The sequence below is a fragment of the Ambystoma mexicanum genome, chromosome 13 (genome assembly GCF_040938575.1).
Source record: "Ambystoma mexicanum isolate Mex_15411 chromosome 13, UKY_AmexF1_1, whole genome shotgun sequence".
In the NCBI taxonomy this organism is placed as follows: Eukaryota; Metazoa; Chordata; class Amphibia; order Caudata; family Ambystomatidae; genus Ambystoma; species Ambystoma mexicanum.
The window spans coordinates 799,962,253-799,987,890 of NC_090938.1; the positions used below are offsets into that span (position 1 = coordinate 799,962,253).

General features: G+C 50.0%; 1 protein-coding gene across 7 annotated transcripts in view; it reads right to left on the reverse strand.

The window, feature by feature from the left end:
* The window catches only part of PHF1 (PHD finger protein 1), a 706,671-nt gene that overhangs the window by 575,650 nt on the left and 105,383 nt on the right, over positions 1 to 25,638 (reverse strand). For all 7 annotated transcript variants that reach the window (XR_011283212.1, XM_069635206.1, XM_069635209.1 and 4 more), the window contains exons 2-3: positions 19,458 to 19,643; positions 18,686 to 18,767 (exon numbers count right to left, since the gene is read on the reverse strand). Coding sequence is in view for 6 of the 7 variants with exons in the window: in XM_069635206.1 (XP_069491307.1) it covers positions 18,686 to 18,767; positions 19,458 to 19,628 (253 nt within the window). In the remaining variant the exon portion in view is untranslated. The remainder of the gene's footprint in view (positions 1 to 18,685; positions 18,768 to 19,457; positions 19,644 to 25,638) is intronic.

Below are 25,638 nucleotides of genomic sequence, written 5' to 3' on the forward strand. Positions count from 1 at the left end.
AGTTCCAGCAAGTTTATGTGTTTGGCTGCTACACTCGGAGTCCAAACTCCATGTGCAGTCTGATGGGATAGGTGAGCCCCCCCATCCTGTGAGGGATGCGTCTGTGGTTAGAAGGGCTTCCACTGCGGGGGTGGCGAATGGTTTCCCTATTACAAGGTTTTCCTTCGACCACCACCGTAGCGAGAGAACGAAGGCCTGCGAGACCACCACTAGATCGTCCCATTGTCCGCTCGCCTGACATCACTGTTGAGCCACTCTTGCATTGGGCGTAGGCACGCATGAGGTACCAAATATATACATGACGCCATCATTCCTAGCAAACGTATTGCTTTGCGTACCGCCACCTCTCGACCGGCCACATATTGAGGAATCTAAAACAGCATATTTTGGACCCTCTCGTTGGAGGGGGAAGACGAGGCCGTCCTTTGTTTGAATTAGAGCCCCTATGAATTGTTTGATCTGGCTGGGGTCTAGGCTGGACTTCTTCTCGTTGATTGAGAAGCCCAGTTGGAACAAAAGGTCCACAGTCTTTTGGGTATTTGAGAAGCATGTCTCGTAAGAATCCCCCGTTATGAGCAAATCGTCGTGGTAAGGGTAAACTGGGATGGACAACCTGCGCAGGTGGGCCGCTGCCAGTACTTTTGTGAATACTCTCGGTGCTGATGCTATGCCGAAGGGTAGCACTCTGAACTGGTAGTGTTTGCCCTCTATCATGAACCCGAGGTATTTTCTGTGCGCTGGCAACATTAAAATATGAAAGTATGCATCTTTCATGTCCAGTGTTGTCATGTAACCTCCCTGTGAAAGCAGGGGGATTACTTCCTGTAAAGTCACCATGCAAAATTTTTGAGGTTTGACAAATTTGTTTGCTGGGTGCAGATCTAATACAGGGCGCATGTTTAAGTCCTTTTTGGGTACAAAGAAGTACACTGAATAAATACCTTCCATTACCTGTGATAGAGGCACAACCTCTATTGCTCCTTTTAGTAGCAGCAGTTCCACTTCTTGAAGGAGGATGGCGAGGTGCTCTGGTGATAGGCGTCGTCCCCTTGGGGGTCTGTACGTGGGGGGCCGAATGAATTCTATGCAGTAACCACGGGCTATAGTTGACAATACCCAGCGGTCTGATGTTATTCCCTCCCATGCTGGTAGGAAAGATGTTAACCAGCCCCGGTCCGGCGATGCATGGGAGGGGACCCGAACCTTCGGGTCATTTGGTGTTGGTAGCCGGGGAACCTCTGGGAGTGGGGCCCCCGACCTCTACCCTCGCCACGGCGTTGTCCTCTTTGAGCATATTGGCCACTGGTTCCCTGAGTAGAGGTCCAGTTGCCTGCAGTGTGCTGCTGTTGTTGTTGACCTCGAAAAAAAAGCGTTTGTTGCCGAATCCTCGCTTATTGGGAGGCCTTGAGATCTGGTCTAAAGTCTTTACGGTGTTGAAATCCTTCTTAGCGGTCTCCAGTGCGTCGTCCACCGCTTTTCCAAAGAGGTTAGAATCCTCGATTGGTTTGTTTATGAGTGACGCCTGGGTCTCTGGCTTAAAACCTGAGTTCCGGAGCCAGACATGACGCTTCAGAAGTATCCCCTGGACTAAAGAACGGCCAGCCGTTTCTGCAGCATCAAGTGCGTTTTTAATGATGCTCTGGTTAACCAGAGTTCCTTCTGTTACCGTGGTTAATAAGCGGGTTGTATACGAATTGTTCGTATTACAACTGTTCGAATGACAATTGACCGAATTGTGAAGGTCAATTGTAACATATATGCGGGCGGAAACCCCCCGCAACCCTGCACCCAAACCAAACCCACCCAAAACCCCTTATGGGTCCCCGGCTACCAACACCAAATGACCCGAAGGTTCAGGTCCCCTCCCATGCATCGCCGGACCGTGGCCAGTTAACATCTTTCCTACCAGCATGAGAGGGAATAACATCAGACCGCTGGTTATTGTCAACTATAGCCCGCGGTTACTGCATAGAATTCATTCGGTCCCCCATGTACAGACCCCCAAGGGGATGAAAAGCGAGTACGTAAGGGCTCAGGGACTTCCTCAAGGTCTTGGCGTAACTTCCCCCCCATTGGGCATCAGCATAACTTGCCAGTAAGGTATTGTTATTGGCAATTCTGAAAGCTGCCGAGGCTTTAATTCTCTTACCCAGGGCGTAGAGTTTTTCCTTCCTTGTCCGGGGGTGCTTCGCTAGTTGATAGCGGAACCACAGCCCTTTTGCTTGTGGTAGTTACTACCAAGGAATCTGGTATTGAGTGACCCTTAATGTATAATGGGTCTGATGGAGAGGGAGTAAACAGTTGGTCAATTCTTGGGTTGACCCCTCAAAACAGCGCAGGTGTAGACAGCGATGGGATGATTTGTCTCTTAACTGAGGGGAGGAGTGGAATGGTCTGGCTAGTGGGAGGTTTTTCCTTAATGATTTATTCTACAAAATCAATATCAGGAGTAATTTCCCCAATCTCAATTTCCAAGTGTGCTACTGCTTTCCGTAGTAGCGCGTTGAAAGTGGGTTGGTCATCTATAGGTGATGGGTTCCTGACCGGTGTGGTTTGAGGAGAGGAAAGGTTCAGGCCGTCAGGGTCTGTATATGCTGTTGGGGACTGCCAAGGCTGTGAGCCACCTTCATCTGGGTCTTCTTCGAAGGCCCCCCCCCCCACCTATGTCGGGGTTTTCCTCAAAACCTTCTTCAAGGTTCTGTTGGTCTTCACTATTTAAGAACTCCTCATCCTCTTGGAAGTGAGAGTCTTCTTCAGTGAGGTCATAAGTATTAGTTTCCTCTTGAAGGGGGTCAAATAGTCTAGGATATTTAGCCCTGGGGTCCTCATGAAGTACCTCTCTTGGCCTCTTGGGTGTTTTATGTTCAGGAGTGGACATAAATCTATCCAGCTTGTCCATACATGATTGGAATCTCTCAAAAGTCCAATGGGGTAATCCAGAACGGTCTGGAGGCGAAAAAGGAGGCTCCTCTGCCGGTAGCCGTCTAGATCTGTCCCATAACGTCGAGGATAAAGTTCCTTCGCCTTCTAAGAAACCTTCTCGTAGGCTAGGGCCTTCCTTCAACAGCGGGAGCGGTCCCTGCCTCCCTTCCGGCATTCTCGGCATCTCCCTGGCCTTGTGAGCGGGGTTCGGCGTATCACTCGCTGTCCGTCTCTGGCCGTCAGTGGAAACTATACGAGCCAAGCTCTCGACGATTAATTTCTCCATCGAGGATTCGTATGGCGTCGTGCTGGGCGGTGCAGAGTCTCTTTCGGCGACGGTCGCACTCTTACGAGGCGCGTCGCCTGTCGTTTTGGTGGTAGCGCCCTTGCAGGTAGCCCAGTCGCTAGTCGGGTCTGCGGTGGCAGGGAGGGCTTGCGACCCTTATGGTCGGTGGAGGGCGCTGGTAGGCCAAGCGTCTCCGTGGGCTTTCCTCGTCTTCGACGAAGAAGTGCCATGGGTTGTGTGCTTATGATTATGTTTTCTGTGTTCGTCAGTGTCGCCGGGGTGCTCATCCCCATAAGCAGGGCGTGAGCCGAACTTGTCGGGGCCGGGGACAGACGCTGAGGAACGAGTAGGCTCCCTAGAGAGGTCTAGAACCTCCGAAACAGAGGTCGGGTTATCACTGTCCTAGTCACACTCTGCGGCGGCGGCTGAGGAATCAGCTCTAGATATAGCGTAGGCTGCCCACCTCTTGGCCCTGCGGCCCTTTAAAGTTTTTGGGCGAAGAAGTTTACAGGCCGCACAGCCGTCCTCATTGTGGTCGAGGGGTAAGCAACGGTTACACCGCTTGTGCTTATCTTTCCATGTGAATTTGCCCTTACAGCATGGGCAAAATCTAAACGAGTCCTCTCCATAGCTGAGGATACAATTAAAAGTGATAAGGGCCCCGAAGGAAAGGGGGGTGAAAAAGAAAGGCATTCTTATAAGAGAAAGAAAAGTCCCACGACCCCCACTCTCCCTACTGTTTTAGGCCGGCGAGGCCGGGCCACGTGTTCGGCAGCGCCGAAGGATCTCCTCCGTCTAAGTCACCGCCGTTGAAGTTCTTACTTGGCAGTGAAACAGCTTCGCCGTCGAAGGAGGGATCTAATGTAATGTATAATAAATTACGACCAAAGGGTCGAGTAAATGTTTTGCAATTTCTCTCGAACGAGCTCTGCGTTAAGGCGACCAATATCTGGGTGGAAAAAAAACAAATCTGAGGGACTTCGACGCGTGAGGGATTGTGGGTACACTGCACGTCACTATAGGGATAGTGTTACAGACATGCCTTTTTCAACGTCCCCTTTTCGACTACGAAAAACAAAACGCAATACTCCGCAGTGACCACTGGATGGCGGACTATGCACAGCATGTGATTCCAAGTAGATTAACAAATATCAGAAATAGCGCCTATTTTGAGTGCGGTTAATTGCACTCGGCTGTAGTGAGAGGTGGGAGTGACTGTCTCGGGAGCCCAGGGGTACGCTCAGGAGAAAGGTTGGCCTAGATGGTAAGGGGGCACACTATGAGCGGGAGAGGCAGCGGGTCTATCAGGGAGCGCTGTACCAGTCTGTACACAGTGGTGAAATCGATCAGGTGAGGGAGACTAAGCAATTGATGCTGGCACAGATCATTAAGTAAAATGCACAGGCAGTAGATACTGAAACCTCAGGCACTGCTTACCAGCAGTCTTAGGCGAAATTGGGAGCGTCTGATTGGCGGGAGCGCCTGCAGCTTTCTATTGCGGTCTGGTCAGAGGAGGTTTGAACTTTTTATGAGATAATTAATATCACGTGGTCTTTCCGGTCCTCCCTGTTCGGGACAGGGACTTTTACTGGGGGCCTTCTGTGTGGTGGGCCGGCTTAGCCTACTGGCTGATGTAGTTTTAGAGAAGATTGTTGCTTAGCAATACGATAAACACGAGGCGGCAGCCATCTTAAAAAAACAGCAGAGATGCCGGCCCTCCTCGTGGTGATCTTGGAAACAGAATCCCAGCACCTAATTGCAGTGAATTTCAGGGTGTGCATATGGGTAGCTAGGGAAGGGTGGGCCTGGGATGGAACAAGTTACTTACCCGTAACTGTTGTTCTCCAGTATGGGTCTAGCATGGATTCACATGCTCATGAATTCTGCCTGTCATCAGGCTGTGAATCCACGGTAAAGAAAAAAATCAGTTTCACTTTTGAACTGTCTTTCTCCCAACAACCAATCACTGGTCTCTGGGTCATATGCCCGCAGCCAATGACTGCTCTTTACCTAAGCCCCTCCTCTGGCAGCCATCCTCAAATTTGGTAGAACATAAAGTGGCAGTAGGACCAAGAGAAGAGCAGCAGAGGGTAGGTGAGAGAGTTTGCATGTGAATCCATGCCAGACCCATGCTGGAGAACAACAGTTACAGGTAAGTAACTTGTTCCTTCGCCAGCATGGGATCTGGCATGGATTTACATGCTCATGAATAAAGAATACATAGCAGTAAACACATGCACAACCATGGTTAGGGGGCAAGGCTCAACATTAAGCATCTCAGCATCTCAACATTGAGCACCTTACCGCCTCACCAGGCTCAACTTCAAGCGAACCGGTTGCGCAGCACTGCCTGGCCGACTCTGAACTCCTCCCTGGAATCCCTGTCGACGCAGTAGAACTTCGTGAAGGTGTGCGTCGACCTCCCAAGTAGCAGCCCTGCAGATGTCAAGCAGGGGCACGCCAGACAGGAACGCCGTAGTTTCAGCGCACGCTCTGGTCGAATGGGCTCTCGGACGGCCAGGCAACTGTCGTTTTGCCAACTGGTGACAATGGGTGATGCAGCCGGAGAGCCACCTGGAAATGGAAGCCTTGGAGAGGGCCTTCCCATGGTTTACAGGACCAAAGTTCACCAAAAGTTTCAACGTCTTCCGGAAACTCTTTGTGCGGTCCACATAGAACTTCAACGCTCTAGCCACATCAAGCGAGTGCAAAGTCCTCTCAGCCGGCGACAAAGGCGTCGGGAATAATACAGGTAACACCAAGGGCTTGTTTAAATGAAAGTCAGACGACCCTTGGGCATGAAGGAGGTGTGTGTCCGCAGCACTACCCTCGCATTGTGTAATGTCAAATAAGGTGGTTTAAGAGAGTGGCCCTGGATCTCTCTCACTTGTCGTGCAGAGGTGATGGCCACAAGAAAGGCTATTTTCCACAACAAAAATGTCAGAGGTGCCAAATTCATAGGCTCCAACGGAGGACCCATGAGCCTAGTAAGCACAACATTGAACTCCCATGCTGGGGCCGGAGCCTTCACCGACTGGAACTAGCAAAATAGTCCTTTCACAAACTTCTTGACCAATCTATGCGACCACAGGGATGATCGTCAAGGCGATCTGGTGTAGCGGGAGATAGCCGCCAGATGAACCTTGATGGACACAGAAAGATTCAAAGTTTAAATAAAACATCTTAATTAACTTTAATGTCCAACCGTGGCCAAAAACAGCAAATACAGCAGTACCTGCGGAGCAGTCACTTGTAGAGGCTCGATCTTCTGTGCACGGCACCAAACGGCGAACCTTTTCCATTTATGTCCGTAGCATTTAAGAGTAGACGATGCTCTGGCCGTGACAAGCACTTCCTTGCAGTCTGCTGGAAGATCGTAGCCCCCAAATTCTAACGCTGCAGGAGCCAGGCCTGCAAGTTCAGCGATCCTGGTTCCTGGTGCAGAATTGCGCCTCCTTCCCTGGCGAGAACATCTGCGACCACCGGAAGTTTGACAGGAGGGGCCGCTGACATGTCGAGAAGGCCTGGGTTAGCATGTCTGTCTCGGCCATGCCGGTGCGACGAGGCTCATCCTGCACCGGGCCCGTCCGAGTTGATTGACTAGTCGCGGAAGCAATGGCAACTGAGGGAATGTATACAGAAACAGGCCGTCCCAGGGGAATGAGAATGCATCCACCATTCTCCCCGGCTGGGGAAACCTGCTGGCGAATCTCCGGCACTTGGTCATCGTCGCTGTCGCAAATAGATTGATCTGGGGATTGCCCCATATGCGAAACAGGTGAGCCACTTGGGCCTGCCGAAGCTCCCACTCGTGGCAAGAGCGCAGCTCCCTGCTGATGGAGTCGGCGATAGTGTTCTTCACTCCTGCCAGGGGAAACTGGATGAGGAACATCCCCTGGCCGACGGCCCAGTGCCACAGTTCCTGCACTTCTTTGGAGAGCACCGGGGACCTGGTTCCGCCCTGCTTCCCGATGTAGAACATGGAGGTGCTGTTGTACGTGAAGACCAGCACCAACTTGCCCAAAACACTGCCCGCAGCTCCAGCATGTTGATGTGCAACGCCTTCTCCTCCGGCAGCCACAGACTCTTGCTTGAAGGCTTCCGTTGTGAGCTCCCCATCCTTCCAGGGGGGCGTCCACCGTAACCGTCTCCTGGTAAGGTGGGGTCTGGAAATCAGCACCGCTGGAAAGATGTGCGCGAACTCCCCACCACCGTATCGCTCGACGGAAACTCTCGTCGAGTGATCTTATCCTCGAAGCTTCCCGACACTTGTATCCAGCGGGCGTCGAGGAACTCCTATACTGGACACATCCGCAGCGTGCACAATCGAATAAGGTATATGCATGACGCCATCATGCTGAGCAGAGCCTTGATGGACCTCACCCTCGCGATCTTCAGGGCCAACAGCCGTTGTACCTTGCCTAAGATGGCCACTATCCTCTCCTCTGACAGAGGTGCCAGGCGCGACACCGTGCTGAGTCGGGCTCCCAGAAACAGCACATCCTGCGATTGAGTCAAGCAGGAGTTTGCATAGTTTTTCTAGAACCCCACATCCATCAGGAGTACGACGGTCTTTCGCCGTGTGGTCGACGGTGATGTCATTTGAGCTTGCCCAGATGAGCCAGTCGTCCAGATAAGGGTATACGTGGATCCTTCGCAGACGCATCTGTGCAACGACCGGCGCCAGGCACTTGGTGAAAAGCCTTGGTGCCGACTTCAATCCGAAGGGAAGGGCCTTGAACTGGTAATGTTGCCCTTGAACCACGAAGCCCCTTGTGGATGGGGGATGTGAAAGTAAGCATCATCCAGGTTCAGCAACAACAGGAAATCCCCCTCTTCTAGCTGTCCTAGAACGTGTAGGACCTGATGTACTTCTTCAGACGACGGAGATCTAGGATGGGCCTCCCTCCGCTGGTGGTCTTTTTGACAAGGAAGTAACAAGAGTACACTCCAGAACCCCAGAGCCTCTTTGGGACTAGCTCTATCGCGCCCTTTCTTAGCATAGCCCGCACCTCCAGCAAAAGCTGAAGGACTTAGTTTTCCTGCCAGGCCACTGGTGGTATAGGTGGACCGTGTTGAAATTCCAGAGTGTGTCTGTGGGTGAGTGTGTCCAGCACCCAACGGTCGGGGGAGATGGTCTTCCACACGCTGACGAAGTTAGCCAGCCGGCCTCCCACCGGGGTGCATGGGTGGGGGCCCGATGCCACAGCTGGTTCAATCCTGTTTTGACGTTGAAGCGCCATCTTGGGGGCCTTGGCGACAACGTCGTCCTCCAGATTTGGCACGGCCCCTGTAGGTCTTCTGGGCCGAAGAGCGGGAGGGTTGACGGTAGGACGAAGCACCTCAGTCGAATCCTTTGGAAGAACCATGGGATTTTCCAACGGAAGTCCGAAAGGACGGCCGTCATTGTTGAAGCGTGCCCAAGGCACGAGCCGTCTCATTGTCCGCCTTGATGACCTGAAGAGACTCGTCCACGGTCTTCACAAACAAATTGTCCCCGTTGAAGGGCATGTCCAACACCTTCGACTGAACATCCTGGTGAAAATTAGTCGCCCTCAGCCAGCCCTGCCGACGAAGGCAAATGCTGTTGCCCATTTGTCAAAACCCCATGTCAGCGATGCCCATGCCACTTTGATGGCGTGGTCCGATGCCACCTCGCCTTCCTGTAGGATCTCAAAGCTTCCGCCCTCTTGTCGTTGGGACGGAAGTCCAGGAGGGGAGCGATCTTGAACCAGAGCTCCCTGTCGTAACGCACCACAATGGCGAGGGTGTTGGCGGCCTTAAAGGTAGTCTCGGTCGACATAATGACTCTTCGCCCCATGGCATCCAACTTCTTCCCCTCACTGTCCGGGGAGGAGGCCGCCGACGAGGAGCCCAAAGCTTTCTTCTTGGCTGCCGCCGACACCACAGAGTCCGGCACCCTGTATTTCTTCTCATACCGGACCCTCTTCACCAGGGCCGAGGTAGGGTTCTTCATAAGGGACAACCCCTCGTCCCAAATGTCATCCAAGAGTGGGATCGAAAGTACGGTCTTCCTCTTCACTTCGCGGCGCTGGTAAAGGAAACCCTCTTTTTTCTTCTCCTCAGGGACAAGCTGGAACAGCTCTGAGGCCCTTGAGATCATGACATGGAACGAGCCTATCTCGTCAGGCGGTGAAGATCTGGGAGGCTGAGACGGGAGATCGCCCAATCTGCCATCGTCATCCGTGCCAGTCGTCGCCGTGTCCGGATCAGTCTCATCCCTTGGTGGGGTGAGGGGGGGGGCAGGGGGTGTGAACTCTCCACTTCTTGGATGCTGGTTTCCCAGATGGTCCCAGTGCCATGGGTGGGGCCATCGGTGCAAAAGGCATCCTCGTCCGGATCTCCGAGCATAGGGTATGCAGAGCAGTGAGAATGTCCACCGAGATATCCCCAGGTGGTTGTTGAGGTGGCGGCGTATGCGGCTTAGGCTGGTCCACCAGGTCCTCAACACCGTTCTGCTCCTCGTCTGTCTCCTCGTCAACGCCCTCGTCAGGATCCTTCCTGTAGGCCCTGCTCTCGAAGCATCATTCCTCCAGGAAAGTCTGGAGGTTGGTAAGCTCCTCCTCTGAGAAGATATCCGTACCCTGGAGGGCTACCGTGCCCCCCCCTTCTCTGCGACCAAGGGAGACGGTTTCAGTGAAATTATAGGCATCATCTTCACTGGTGTCTTTTCGATGGGCTGAAAAGAGGACTCCCTCCTGGCAGGCAGGGATAACTCTTGCCTTCAGGGATGTGCTCTGCGGTTCCGCCTCGGCGGCCGCCACGAGGGACACCACAATTCCTTGGATGGAAGTTTGGGCCTTCATCAGCTGTACGTGGGCCTTCACGGCCTTGGTCGAGCCCGAAGCCTTCAACGTAGGGGGAGGGTCTGAGCCCCGCTCCCCGTTGGCCTTCTCTGTAGGGCCTGTCTAGGTCTTCTCCAAGAGCTTGCCTGGATGGTCCGACTTCCTTTTCTTTGAAGATCCTGAGCGTTGGCTCGTGGTCTAAGGTGCTGGAGACACTGTACTCGCCGTGGCCACCGCGGAGCACGTCGCAACGGCGCGCCTGGTGGCAGTGGACTTGTGGTGCTTAGCATTATGTTGGGCCCCTGTGGGAGGAAAAGGAAGAAGAAAACTCTACAAAATTCGACCTTGAGGGACGCTGAAGAATCCGAAAACGGGTCCCCGTTAATCAAAAGGTGGATCGATGGAGCTTGAGGCTCAATTGACTGAAAAAAAATAGAACAAAACTCTTAGAAAAATCACAAAACGCAGTAAAAGCTCAAGAGCTGTAGCACAAGGCCTCCCAACACTTGAACGTGCGGTAAAAATCTGAAGATGGCTGCCAGAGTAGGGGCTTGGGTAGAGGGCAGTCATTGGCTGGGGGCAGTATGACCCAGAGACCAGTGATTGGTTGTTAGGAGAAAGACAGTTCAAAAGTGAAACTGAAACTTATTTTTCCTTTACCGAGGATTCCCAGCCGGACGACGGGGAATATTCATGAGCATGTGAATCCATGCCAGACCCCATGCTGGAGAAGTAGTAGATTGTGGCTGCAAATAAGGCATTCTGGCTGGTGCTACGTGAAGCGGTCGCTGGTAGGTTGTGGAAGGCAGGCAGGATATCAGGAGTCATCGGCGGCGGCGGCAGCGTTGCAGGTGCTCCTGCCCTGATGTAGAGGTTCAAGACAGTTCCAACAAAAGGGCCTTTGGGTTCACTTCCCCAGGTTCAACACAGTTCTATAAAATGATCCCGGGGTTCCCCCCCATTCGCCCACCAAGTTCAACATGGTTCTTTAGGCTTCAAATTCACAGGCTCATCAACTTGTTTAGTTTGTCTTTTCTTTCCATCACTTGAACAACTTTAGGCCGACCAGTCCTAGCCTCTTGATTAACTCCAAGGAAGGGTTCCTTGGTCTAGGTGCAGTTGTCGGACCACATGGTCCACCCATCACAGGTCACTCAACCCTTTGCACTTTACAACAGTACATTATTTATCATAGGCCTTCCTTGACAATACATGCTTCCTTTCTGCATCTGTGCTAGAAGTCCACTTCTACTTCTGATTGACTTTACTGGATTCTTGACTTTGTCAAAATTCAACTCTCACACACTTACCTTCGTGGTATTTCTCCTGGTTACCACCTTGCTTTGAAACTATCTAATAGTGTTTTGCTTTTCGCTCTTTTTTACTTTGCTTGCAAATTCTGTTTCTTTAAATTCTTCTTGTTCGCAAATGCACATCACTTTGTTTAATTTGTGCAATATTCTTATATCCTTTTCTTGAATTCATCATTCAAAACTTAGTCAGTGCTTTCCAACTTGTTCTATATTAAACAGTTCATATTTGGTCATCCGACCCATTTAGCAGTATCATTACTCATTACTGGTTTGGCAATTGGTTCGGTATTCAGTAATTCACTTTTGGTCTCCAGACACCTTTTTGGAATATACTTGCTTGTTTGGCATTCACCGCAACCCACACGATGCCCCTAGAGCGCCCCAGCCCTAGTGTATCATTCCAGTCACTCACCTGTGTGCGGCCGCTCCTCCGGGTGCTCTGGTTTCACTACTGGGTTCTCGCTCGCTCCTCTCTCTCCAGCTCTTCCTGCAACAGTCAACAGTGTCTCTGTGTTCTCCACTCACAACGGAGAACACCAGGCAACGGGTTGTGCACAGCTCAAGACTCCCTTGCAGCCCACAACAGCATTGGTGTCTCCCTCGCTTCTCTGTTGCTGGTGCCCTTTTCCCCCGTCGGCCCAACTGGTTTCTTTCCCAGCTGCTTCTCACCCTTCTTATACAACTGCAACCATTTAACATGCCTGACCCTCACAGCAGTACTCAGGCCTCCTCCGCGTCTCAGTACCACAGTGGTGAAATGACCTGTTAGTGTTCACTACTCTTAGTCCCCTCTTCCTTGTCCCAGTATTATAATGGTCTAAATGAGGGAAAATGAGGGAAGATGATTTACAACAGCCTATAAAAAGGCAGGGGAAGGGCAAGGTTGGTTCTGACTAGAAAAGGGGGACACCATGTGTCGCCTGCAGATATCCTCTCCCCAATTCCCAAAAACCCTTCACCCAGGTGATCCTCCCTCGCATCTCCACCCCCATGGTCAGTATCCAAGAGTGATGGCCTTTCCCTGGCCACCTGAGAAGAAGATCCAAGGGGAGTAGGTGCGAGGATACACTCAGGTTTCTCACAGTATACATTAAAAGGACACACACATACAAGCCAGCATGCAAATGCATTACACAATCAGCATTTCCATTGCATGCAAAACATGGTGTGACTAAATGACTTTTGCGCTGCAGGAATACAGGGATGACAGCGGCTAAACCGCCTATTCAGCCCCACATACTACGAAATTAGAAGTGATCCCAGTCGTAAAGGTGAAGCAGCCACAGCCCGACAGGTACTCCTCCTTCACCTCTTAAACTAGCACAGGCAGAGGGTAGGCTATTACACTTAAGGAGTGTGAGCCGATTCAGGCACACCAAAACACGTACCAAAAAGAAAATGTCGAACCAACGTTTTAGAAACATAAGAACTTTAATTAAAAAACTATCAAGGCATACAACAAATTTAAAGCACTAAAGATCCACCCATGTATAGGAAATACAGAATTCAGATTATAAAAATAAAGGGGAAGTAAGGGTGGAGAAAATGGTGCAGGTCAAGAATTTAAGCAACAAATGTCAATGTTCAAGGATTTGTCTTTAAAAGACAAAGAAGGGGTGATTAAAAAGGTCCATCAAGATGGAACAGGGGATTGGGCCTTTTAAATACCTTTGTCTTTTGTCTTTGAGTCTCGACGGTTTCGAGGCAGGCTTCTTGGCATTTTTACTGGGTTGAGACGGCGTAGAAGCATTTTAAATAAAATAAAAAAAATCAGCGCCCCCAGTAGATTGTAGGTGGTGAGACAGGTCAATTTGGCTCAAAGATGTCCAATGGTGCAGTTTAGCCTCTGCAGCAATGATCAGCTCAAACAAGCAAAGTGCAGACAAAAGGTGGGTGGCGTCAGCTGAATGAGGTCCAACGAGGAGTTGCAGAGCTTCGGTTACAACAGCAGGTGATTGGTCAAGTCAATGTGTGGGCACAACAACACAGCAGCACTTACCAAAGACGCCACAGTGGATACAGCGACACTCGCGGGTGTGGTTTCTCCCACAACAGAGGAGGCATCTCCGAGACTAGCATCACTGAGTGCTGTAACCGTATCCACTGTGATGACAGCGGCTCCGGTACACGTGTACAACCACCCCACGGAGATGGACAAGGAGGCTGCCAAAGCCCGATGGAGCAATGCCGTCAGAAGGGCCATGCGGCAGTGGCAATGCCTAGGAGACACAGGGACCGCCCTATCCTATCTGCCGAGTGGGTCGCTCCTACAGGTACATCCTTACCAGACACAAACTCGGAAGGATATGCGTGCTCACCAGCACCTCCGGATCAGGCACTGGCTCTAGGGCTTTTCCCCATCCTTCGGGTTAGCCATCTATTAAGAAGGATTTCTGAACTCTGTCCAGGAGGGGCAGAGGTTCAGAAGGCCAACCTAGTTTCTTGGAACAGGGTAACCTCTGGACAAGCCAGACCAATCAGGGTAGCGATGGCAGGCGGTGAAGACTAAGTCTCAGGAGGGGTGAGGGTGGCTGAAGGACCTCAATGAGCACACAGAGCAAGGACACTTACAAATTACTCCAGACAGGTGTTATATTAAAAATTATAGACACATTTATTACAAGGCCTTTGTAATACAGACTATAGCAAAGAATCACAGTAACACTAAGTAAACCAATACATCACACTCAATACAATATACACAAGACCGGGGGGTAAGGGGGTGGGGGGCAAAAGGGATGACTGCACGAAATATGTTGACAACCTAGAGGGGGCGAAAACAGGCAGTGCAGTTAATCTTTAGACCCAATTCAACATCAGTTATTCACCTAAGAGGCAGTCCAAGCCCTAAGAAGAGTGGAGCCTTGTGCTCAATAGTACATGTATGCCAACGGGGAAAACAGGGTCTCTTCGGGGGTCTCTAGCAGCTCGGGAAGGTGGATAGGACGATGAAGAATAAGTTCCCACTATTCAAGAAGGACCTCCACTTGAAGATAGAGGCAGATCAAGAGTTTGGGATGTAGTCGCTATTTCGCAATAGCGGTGGACAGGAGAGGGGCCACTCGTGCATAAAGTTGGGCTCTGGCGCTAGGGGCAACCAATTCTGGTAACGATTACTCACCATTCCCTAAGGCAAGGAGACCCACAATTCGGCAGGTTAGTCCAATTCGGTTGCAAGTTCGACGGCGGCAAAAAGGACGCCTCGGCACCTTTTAGTTCCCGAGTTCCAGCGAGCTTCAGGGGCAAGAGGGTCACAAATACAGCAGACTTGCAAAGGACGTTGCCGTGGCAGGGCAACACGGTAACCGCATTTACTCCGGTCCGGGCGCACTCGTCTCACTCCAGACCTGGGAATGCCAAGTGTACGAAATTCAGTGTGAGGGTGCCGTTGACACAGAGCTAGCAGTATACCAAGTTTCGAGGGCCTCCTCGAAACGACAGCAGAGACAGAGGAAAGGTCCTGCGTAAGCTGGTCAGCCCACTGGTTGGCCCAGGGACACTTCCGAGAAAGCTTACTTGCAGGTTTTGGTGAAGGTGCCGAGAATAGTTGGTCCCACTATTCCAATGGGTCAAAGCGTCTTCGCAGACCTTCTAGGACGACCAGATGCAGAGGGGTCCCACGGGACGACAGCGGGCTCAGGGTGCCAAACCTTCCAGCGGGTCACCAGCGGTTCCTCGACTCAGCTTCGTAGTTGCAGAATACTTGGATCCTATCCCTTGTTCAGTGAGAACTCAGGAGATCAACATGGTAGTGGTGTTTCTAGCCTCCTCTTATCCAAAGTGGCCTTCGCCCCAAAACGGAGAGGACCCAATGGGAGATCTGCTCACAAACACTCACTCCATACCTGGACCAATCACAGACCACGGAGGTCTCAGGCATTCAGGACACTCCAGACTCTCTGGCACCCAGGATGTGTATTGGCACCAGACATCCCAGCCCACATCCTGGAGGCGCACACACACAAGGCATGTAGAAGCCTGCGAAAGCATTGGGATTTGCGGGAAAATGCATGACCAAATAAGGACTGGCCCAGGTCGACTCGACCTGGGGAAAGTGAAGGGGCAAGATGGCCAAAAGACAAGACAAAGAACCTCGTGGTGTGGCCATTTTGGAGCCAGGTAACCTATTCCTGCCAAGCACCGTTAAAGCAGTTACATGGCAGGAAAGGGTTCAAAATAATGCGAAACGATAGCTGCCACCAGTCCTGTCCATGAAACATTGGCACAGTTCATAAAAAGTCCAGCTAGAGTATCTAGGGCCTTTGGAAATGACTATAGACCCAAGTGAGCTGTATGGTAAAATACATTGCACACTTGTTACATGTTGCACAAAAGTTGCAACATGAGAAAAGGATTAAGGGAAACAAAGTCTCCCAGTACTGACTGTCGGAAGGGCAAGTCAGTTTCCCCATAAAAAGTGAGCGAAAGCCCAGGAGGAGCACAGCTGAAGGATGTCCTTCTCTGACAAAGTCAGTCAGTGGTATCTAAACAGCAGCAAAAAGTTTGGGGGTTGACACATGGAGGGAAAATTACATACACATATGAAATCTCTCCTAACACCATCGACAAGTGCAAACACACGACGGCCATGTCAGGGGACAGGGTCGATCCAGTAGAACGGGCAGAGGACTCTCAGCAAGAAGGGTTCTGATTGGAGGGAACCAAAGGAAAACATATAAAAGGGAACGGAAACTCTGATACAGTGATGCATGTGTTGCCTTGCAGGGCGACAGGCAGCAGGAGGAGAAAGCCGAGAACTGGTGGGACTATGCTGAATAGGAGAGATCTACCCATATCCAGTGAAAGGAAAGACAGAGGAAGGTTGTAGAGGCCTAGGAGGGTGAACTAACTACCGATGAAGAAAACCATCTGTAAACAATTTGAAATAAAAGCCTACCCTTGAATCAACTTCTGGAATGTTGTTAATCTGTCAACCTTACACAATGTCTCAGTAGACCAGGAAGTGAAATTCTTACAGTGCCAAAAGAAGTACAGTGGGTCCTGCAGCGGTTTGAAGTGAGTCCTACATGATTAATCCAGCTCAAAGTTGTTGCAAGGCAGTAAATCGAGTTGTAAGCTGCTTCTGTACTGCTGTTTGGCCCAATACAGTGTTCGCCAGGGTCTCCAGGGACAAGGCAAGTCATTCATTCCAGACTGCCATTCCAGAAGATTTTTGTCTAGCACCTGCAGGTGGTCCATAATCCCCAGTGAGCAGGATCCTGGTTCCAGTGCACAGGCAGCAGAAAGCCACCCCAAATGTGCCATTGGAATGGTTAGAGAACAGAGCTTGCCTCTGCATTGGAGCCTTCCGTCTTCATCTCTATAGCAAAGAACTTTGAAATAACAGAATCCCAGTAAATCCTTCTGAGAGTCAAAAGAGTTATCACAAAGAGAAGGGTTTCCTCCCCTTTTAAAGAGGAGGTGCTACAGCAAAATCGTTAAAAGCAAGCCATTGGTCAGGTGACCAATCCAGGCTGCTGTAGAAAGTGTCCTTTATCTTCTGACATCATACACAGTGTGTGTTGTCTGCAGGGAGGGATAGGGGGCAGGAAGTGCAGGTAGCCCTAGCAGAAACCAAGATGAAGGAACCCATCTCCTAGCCTGACTGTTAGTCTAACTCCACCTCTGTCTGCATGATTCTCAGAACCTGACACAGTCTCTGTTGCACTACAGGAAGTCTCCCCCCTCAGTCTCCTCACCTGTGTCTCCTGGGGATTCCCAGGGTGAATCTTCCTTCTTACGTCGAGTTACAATCCTCTGGGTCTTGCTCTTCTTTTGGAAGAGATAAGGGCGAGCTCCCCCAGAGGCCACCAGGTAACTTGCCCAGCAGTCGGGACTCCGGGGAGCCGACCCCACGTCAGGGAAAAAGGCTGAAAAAAACCTTGGTCTGATGCACTGGTCCTCGAGTTGATTCGGTGGTCAAGTGAAGAAGGATCCAGCCAGTAAGGCGAGAGGCTGCTAAGCAAATACAGACGTGCAGGACTACAATTCCCAGAGTCCAAAAGGAGTCCTTGAAAGTAAGTGCCTCGGAATGTGGGGCTATAGCAGAAGTCCTGGAAGAGAGATGTCCACACGACCTGAGGACACAGGACAGCAAACAAGCAGAGAGATTGCTAGTGGAAAGGTAAACAGGGCGGAAAGCAAAGCGGGAAAAGAAAGCGACTCAAAAGTACAGCACAGAGCAAAGTCAGGAAAATGAGTGGAATGAAGGAGGGAAGAGCGGAGCAGAAGGAGAGCTCCAGAGAAAAGTCAATCTCAGCAGACGAACCGCAGGCAGAGAAGCGAGACTACGAAGCTTTTACACTCGGAACAAACAGAGTTGCAACGCAGCTGCGCGTTGGTCAATTTCCGGGTACATTCACAGCGGCGGCCATGTTGGTAGGGGTCTAGACCGCTACTGCTTGTTCTTAGTGTAGTCTCCATCGCCTCCAGAGCCGCTACGGCTGGTTCATGACAATGGTAACATAAAATAACTCCTGTTATCAGCACCCTTGCGTGACAATAGATTTGTTACGTCAGGACTGCTTTTGAAGTACTGGATCCCTTGGGGCCTCCAGAGAGGGTTCCTGTCCCCTGGCAGGAAGGTGTTGCCACCTCATGGGGATCAAACAAGCAGTTTCCTGGACACTGTCCCACATGGCAGCTGTTAAGACACCCTGGCCAGACACTAAGACACATCAGACACTTGCTGCTCCCCAAGCTGCCACAAATATGAGGGGTACTAATTTCAAGCTGCAAAGTACTAGCCAGACATAAAAAGACACTTGCCACCTCAATTCAACACATACACACACATCACACAATTTCTTACTCGTCAACAGTCAATTATCACTAGCTAATGGAGAGTGCACATTTTGAGCCCTATTATAACCAAATGCGGAGCTTTGATAATTTTGTGACCCCAGTAACCACCATGTCATGACCAGGAATGGCTTACATTTATAGTTTAACATGCCACCAGGCTGACTTGGATACACAATTATTTTAATGTAAATCAGAGGGGCATATGATTAAAAAGCCACCTGTACAGCAATCAGAAATGCACAAACCTTTGAACCTGTCCTGCTGCCACTGCAGGGCTGGTGATCGTTGTATCAGGAGACTGTCTCAGCAAGGTACATGAGTGCACTTTGATTTTGGCATGAAGCATTATGGGTCTGATTAGCAAACCTTCCTTTCAGAGACATAATTACCTGCATCATTTTATTACTTAAAATTGAAAAATGCCAAGGTCTTTACACCCTTGCTGGTGGTACTGTGTCACAACTGGGGTTATAGGACATATGATATGGCATGTATAACGCACCTGAACACCAGTGTTTCTATATAAAGAGGAAATAAGCAGAGGCTGCACTTACGAGGGTTAATGTCCTTCCAGAGAACCAGAAATTGTGAGTTATCTTCAAATCGTACTAAACACGTTTCCTGCTCACTGTCCACCTACACAGGGAGTGAAAAACAGACCAGATGTGTTAGACAGGCACCCGTATATCCAGCTTTCTAGAAACTCTCAAGTCAACAGACACAAGGGTCACTCCCAAAAACCTGTGAAAACAGTGTGATGGAATCTTGATGTATGAATTCAGCTAAGGGACGTATGTGCACAACATAAGCACGGTTTGTTGCGAATGGGATTTAATAACCGTAAGGTGCTTGGGATAATTCCGGGTGAGAGGTCAGCGCAAAGGCAGCCATGGGTAAAGCTGCAGCCTTAAGTATTCCAGATGGGCCAGGATTTCAGAGGCCACTTAAGGGGTATTGGGACCAGCAGATCACCGAGATACTGCCAAACTTTATGAATGTACATTACATCATACCATTCTGCCCACTGTGGCCCAGAACACACCCCACCCCCATTCAACCCTACATTTAATTAATTCAGCTTTTACGACGCGCAAAATACTGGAGACCGGGATTCGAACCTGTGTTGCTCTGCGTTGCCATTGCTTCCAAGACAAGCGCATTGCCCCCGAGCAGGGCCCAGGCCTTTTCTGGACACAACTCAAACAAAGCGCCATTCGTATGCAGAATGCGATTATGTGGGAGCCGCAAGGGAGCGGTGCGCACATCAATCCAGGGACCGGGAGTCCTTTTCTGTACAGTTAGGGGTGAGGCAAGGGCCTGGCTTACCTTCTTAATGATGCCAAGGTACAGCAGGCCATCGGTCCAGCGAGCCAGCACATCCTGCCCCTCCCAGAAGCGTGTCAGCGTCTGAAAGCGGGGCCTCTTCACCTGGCTGCAGGAGGCCTTGGGACTGGAGTGCAAGCTGCGGCACGTGGGGGCTGGTGGGGCGTCCTCCATCACATTTTAACCATCCTGGTGAAACGGCAGAAAGCAGTCATTCAGGAGTGAGGGACAGACAATGCATGCATCAGATGCCGTCAAACCAAGCAGTGACGCCCACTGAGCCCCCAACATCACCTGGCACAATAACGATATGGGGAAGGGATCCATCCAACAATGGCAAGCAGCGACGCCCACTGAGCATCCAACATCACCGGGCACAATAACGATATGGGGAAGGGACCCATCCAACAATGGCAAGCAGCGACGCCTACTGAGCATCCAACATCACCGAACACAATAACGATATGGGGAAGGGACCCATCCAACAATGGCAAGCAGCGACGCCCACTGAGCATCCAACATCACCGAGCACAATAACGATATGGGGGAAGGGACCCATCCAACAATGGCAAGCAGCGACGCCCACTGAGCATCCAACATCACCGAGCACAATAACGATATGGGGAAGGGACCCATCCAACAATGGCAAGCAGCGACGCCCAGTGAGCATCCAACATCACCGGGCACAATAGGTCACAATAACGATATGGGCAACGGGACCCTTCCAACAATAGCCAGCAGTCTTTTTGAATCTTTTCAAAAACCCTCAAGTGCGTGGCTTCTCAGTCTCGATCCAACATCACCTACCAGTACCAAGCACAGTGAATAGACTTGCAGCATCCACAAACGAGGGGACAGATGGCATCCAACTAAAAGCACGAAAAGCAGAGGAGGGAAAACTCGCATCCATCCATCCACAAGATTCAAGCACAAAGTAAAGGCCGCCAACCCTAAACCAAAACCTTCAAAACACAGAGCCTCAACTCCCAGCATCCATCCAAAAGCATCATACTAAAGCACAAAGTATTCGGCAGAGTAGAACTCATCCAAAACCAGAAGGCACAACGAACGCTACATTCAACCAGAGGACTGAAGACAGATTTGCAACCCTCCCCCACCAAAAGCACCAAATATTCATTGCACTTTTCACAAGCACCAGAGAGCAGACACTTCCAGTGCTAGAGAAAAGATCATCACGAAACACGGAGCAACCACCATACACCCATCCAACACCACCCAGCATACACCAGCGCTCCACCAATATTGCAGCTGAAACTCCAAGCTCAAATCCATCAACAATAAACACAGATTAAAGACTGAGCGGCCATCCAAAAACACCTCACAGAGCAAACTCCCTGCACACACGAAACAGAGCAGAGACTTGCAGCACCCATGCAACGAACCCACAGAAATATCAAAATACTCGTTATGTGGCCCTGCAGATGTTTTGGACTACAAATTGCATAATCCTTAACCAATGTCTATGCTGGCTATATATAATGGAAGCAGAAATCCAAAACACGAGGTGGGCCACAATACGTCAAAAGCTGCAAACACAAAGGAGGGACAGCACCCCTTCCAAAAGAGCCAAAGCACACATCTTCCAAAAACACCATATAGCCCCCAAACGGAGGCCTAAACTGAGGGTCAGGAATCGGACATCCACTAAACATTACACGGTTCCCATAAGAGGGCCATATTGATGAGAGCACACAACCAAGGATGGGATAAGTATCTAACATACATCCACGACGGGATGCCACACCATAGCTCCCACAAAGAAACAAACAGACTAAAAGAATGGTGAATTACCACGGCTGACAAGTAAACATGACAACAGAAAAATAAAGGGATGAAACATCCTTCCAAAACCACATGGCTTCCACAGCAGGCAAGATTTGGAGCACTCCAAGTACACCGAACACAAGCCCTCACTGCTGTACATACAAAATTACTGAAACCAACCAGTGCCCATCGCAACACAGTAACCACGAAGGAGGCAGCAAATACATAACTATGCCTACACTGCACCACTGCCAGGAGGAACATGCCAATTCTGATAAGCATCTGGTGCTGCTAGGCTACCAGGCAAGATGTGTACTACGAGAGAAAGCAAAAGCACGGCAAACAAAGAACATCTCATACGGAGTACACTAGGGCACAACTAAAGATTAGGAGAGAAAAGAGGAACACAATGGAACACCCAAAAGAAACTATTGTGGAGGGAACGTAACTGGCATTGTGAAGGTGCCCAACCCCTGGTGGACCTCCATCTTGGACATCTAATGTTCCTGCTTTCCGTAGGATATTTCCAGTGCTACTGTGCCCCTCCCCCTTTCTGCTCTGTGCTCAGTTAAATTGGCAGGAGCCATGTGTTCTGCTCAACCTACTTTTTTCGCACCCTGAAAATCTGAGTGCCGATCTCTGGCCTCGACATCACAGTGAACTTTCAGCCTCCACCATCTGTCTCAGCTGCAGCCCATGCCCTTCTTTAAATACAAACTGGCAAGTGTTGTCCTTTGTACCATCAATTCTTTTAATTCCTGCTCTCACCTGTACATGACAAACACAGGCAACCTGACTAGGCTCAGCATGCCCTGTGGCTTTCACACTATATAATATGATAGGGCATTTATAACACATCTGTACACAAGTGTTTCTAGGTACGACAAGACAAGGAGGGAGGAAACAAGGGAGGCCAAAATAACTATCTTACTAGGCCTTGCGTCATTCAGATCGCTCAAGTGCGGGGACGAGGGAAGTGGAGAAGTGTGCCTGGTAGGAGGCAATAGTCCAGCCTAGAGAGGACCGGAGCTCTGGAGACAGTGAGCTTCTGGAGGAAAAGTGAAAAAAGGAAGAATACCTCAGAGGAGGTGCAGCTGATAGTTTGACTTCTTAGACACAATGTGAGGAGAAAAGGAGTGTGTGGAGTAAGATGACCCCGAGGTTCTTAGCCTCACAGGTTGTCAGTCTAGAAATACGGATACCTCTAATTTGAGACCGCAAACGCATTTTGGTGGCCGTGGACCAACCGTCTCATGCACAATACACAGAATATAGGTATTCGAGTTTGCCAATGAACGGCCATTTTTATGTAACAAGAATCGCCATTTTGTTTTCTAACTATTGCTCATTGCTTTCTGTACCTATTGCTTTGCAGGATATTTTCCGCTCACACTGCTCGACTGTGGAACATTGTTGTCTGTATGTGAAAAGGACAAGGCCACAGGGCCGAGAGGATAACAAGAGTTCGCTGAAACACAAACGTAGGCAGCGCCAGGAAGAATGCCCGGCTCCCTCCTTAATGTAGCCTTGAAGCAGAGCTGCAGGGCATTTAATCATTTCACAGCTGCCAGCCAGTCTCGTTATATGGAAGAATATGTTAGAATAATACCGCTGAAGGCTTGAATTATGCTTTTCTAACGGCCCCCCTTTGCTGAGCCTGCTAAGAGCATGTCGGCTCCCAGGATGGGAATAGCATCTGATAGATAGCAAGGTCCGGAATGCAACTCCCCCCCGTATGTAGTTCGCTTCCAAGAACAGAAGCGCCTTGTTCTATTCAATAACCGAAAGATGCCTACGCACTCACAAATTGCAAATTGTTACTAGAATAGATGTTTGAAGGTGTCATAGTGGTCGAAGATGTCCATCATCACACCAAGTTCAAAGAATCCCAATAAAGAGGGGAGTTAAACATGTCATAGCTGATTGTTTGATATGCATTTTGTATATATGTAACTGATGTACGTAATTCACTCTCTTGCGTCCCTCGAGGTCTAGAGATACACGTCGCGGGGCGTGAGACCGAGTTGGCCAACTGAGACTTTTGCTTTGCAATAAAACCCTAGCTTTGGGAATACAACCTTGTGTCTGGCGTCTCTATCGTGTGTGGTGACCCGCCTTGTTTCCATAGACATGAGGGTCCACTAGGGGGCCCTTTCAAGATGGCGCCCGAATAGGGACCCTCCCCCACTTGTTCCTTCGCGTAACGTTGTAATTGAGAAAGGCAGAGAACGGCGAGGACGGGACGATCGAGCCGGGATCAAGAGGTGTTCAGGGCGCCCTGTAAAAGTGAGACTCTTTGCAGATCTGGACACATCTGATCCCTGATCGACGTGCCTGGCTAGAGAACAAGGAGGCGAGGGTCCCGAAACGAGGCGGAAGCAAAGAAACGCAGACACCACGTCCTTTGGTGCGTCAGCATACAGACGACTTGATCAGATGAGTCATTCCCCGATTCAAAGCATCCTGATATTGGTTGAGAGTTGACTTTGCAAAATCAAAAAGGTAAGGTTGATTAACCAGGGGGAAGGTTGAAACATGCCTGGGGTATTGTCCACCTTAGCAGGGTTTTTCCGCTGTGGTAGACAATCTTTGGAAAATGGCCAAATTGTACCACCTGGGGGAACGCCGGCGTATGTGAAGTATGGAGTGGGTGCGATAATATTCTGTGAGACTTGGCATAGGCAAACCAGAAAGCAACAAGACCATCAGTGGCCGATTAATGGTAGTTTTGAGATGGCGAGGATAGATAACTTGGAAAGGGTGTTGATAAGAAAGAAAGCGCGTCCTGCAGCATTAAAGACTGGAGAAAGGAAGCAATGCTCAGATTTAAAAGCAGAACAAAGCATGCACACAGGCATAAATCAAAAGGTGAGGTAGCGGAAGAAAAAGAAGAGGAGGAGTGGACTGAGAGTCTAAGAAGGGCAGGCAGGGCTGACCAGTTGAATATAGAAAAGATATACCCACAACGAGAATTACACATAGCAGATGAATTGATAGAAAATATATTGACCCATACAAAACAAGGCCCAAGATCAGAAGTAAGACCAGACACGTCAGTAGCTATTGCCCAGACACCGCCCGTAGCCCAAGCTCCCCCTGCGGTAGCTCAAGCCCTCCCACAGCCACAGACCGCGCAAGTAACACTTCCTACTAGCCAACCAGGCCCACAACAGACACTCGCTGTTCCCATTGTCCCATCCCCACCTCCCGCCTCAGACACAGACTCGGTACCGTCCGTTCCTCCCGGGGTTGAAGTTGAAACCAGGGGGGCAAGAGGCAGGACTGACCAACGGGAGTGCATGAGGGTAACCCGCAGCGCAATCAGCAAGGAAAGGAAGGTGGAATTGCAGCAACAGGCAGAGATGTATATAGACGGGAATGATGGGACGGCAACATTGGCTTCGATATATGACTTTCGTAGAAGCAACGAAAGACAGGTAGTGTTGGAATGCATGGGTGAATATTGAGAGATGGAAACAGCTAATTGGGAAATTACCACCGCAGCGATTGTTAGATTTGAATGCATTAGCACGCTGTAGGGAGAGGGATGAAGTGAGAGAACGTGTATAGACTTTATGAGTTCCGAGATGAATTAGATAATGATTATGTCGAAATGTTTACTACACCTGTCAAAATGTTTACTACACCTGCGTACAGGAGTAGGGATATCGGGAGACCTGGGAAGGGGAAAAAGGGGTTGCATAATAAACAGCAGCAGTTACCATCGCCGGGGCAGAAGGAGATGGTGAACAAATTATCGTTGCTAAAACAGGTGGGGGCAGACTTGAAGGAATGTCTAATTAGAACACAGGCACTATTGCAGCAAGTAACAGGACATAATATAGGGCGGGGGAATGCACAAGGAAGGAGTATTTCGAATATGTATGGGGGAACAATGGGGCCGAATCAGTGTGCATATTGTAAAGAGGAAGGACATTGGCGAGCGCAATGCCTGCATCTACAGAATAGAAAAGGGTTCTGGTCATAGGAGACAGCATAGAGGACACCCAGGAGCGAATGGACCAAATAAGAATAGTATGCAGCAGCATCATAATAACGGAGGTAATCAAAACCAAGGCCAAAACCAAAATGCCCCAAACCAGAGTCAGGGACAGCAAAATCAACAATATGGAAATCAGAGTGGGGGAAATAGAGGGAAAAGTGGAAATGTTTTCGATACACAGCCGAACACGTATTACAGTAATAGTAATGATTACACATCGGACGATGTGTTATTTCCCCAACAGGACCGGCCAGGACAGGGGTCGGAACCAGTGTCTATTCCCGTGAATCAGAGAGGACCCTATGTAGAAATGATAGTCGGGAATGAGGAGCACCGCTTTCTTGTAGATACAGGAGCACAGAAGTGTTCAATAGACCATCACTTGGTTCCGGATAT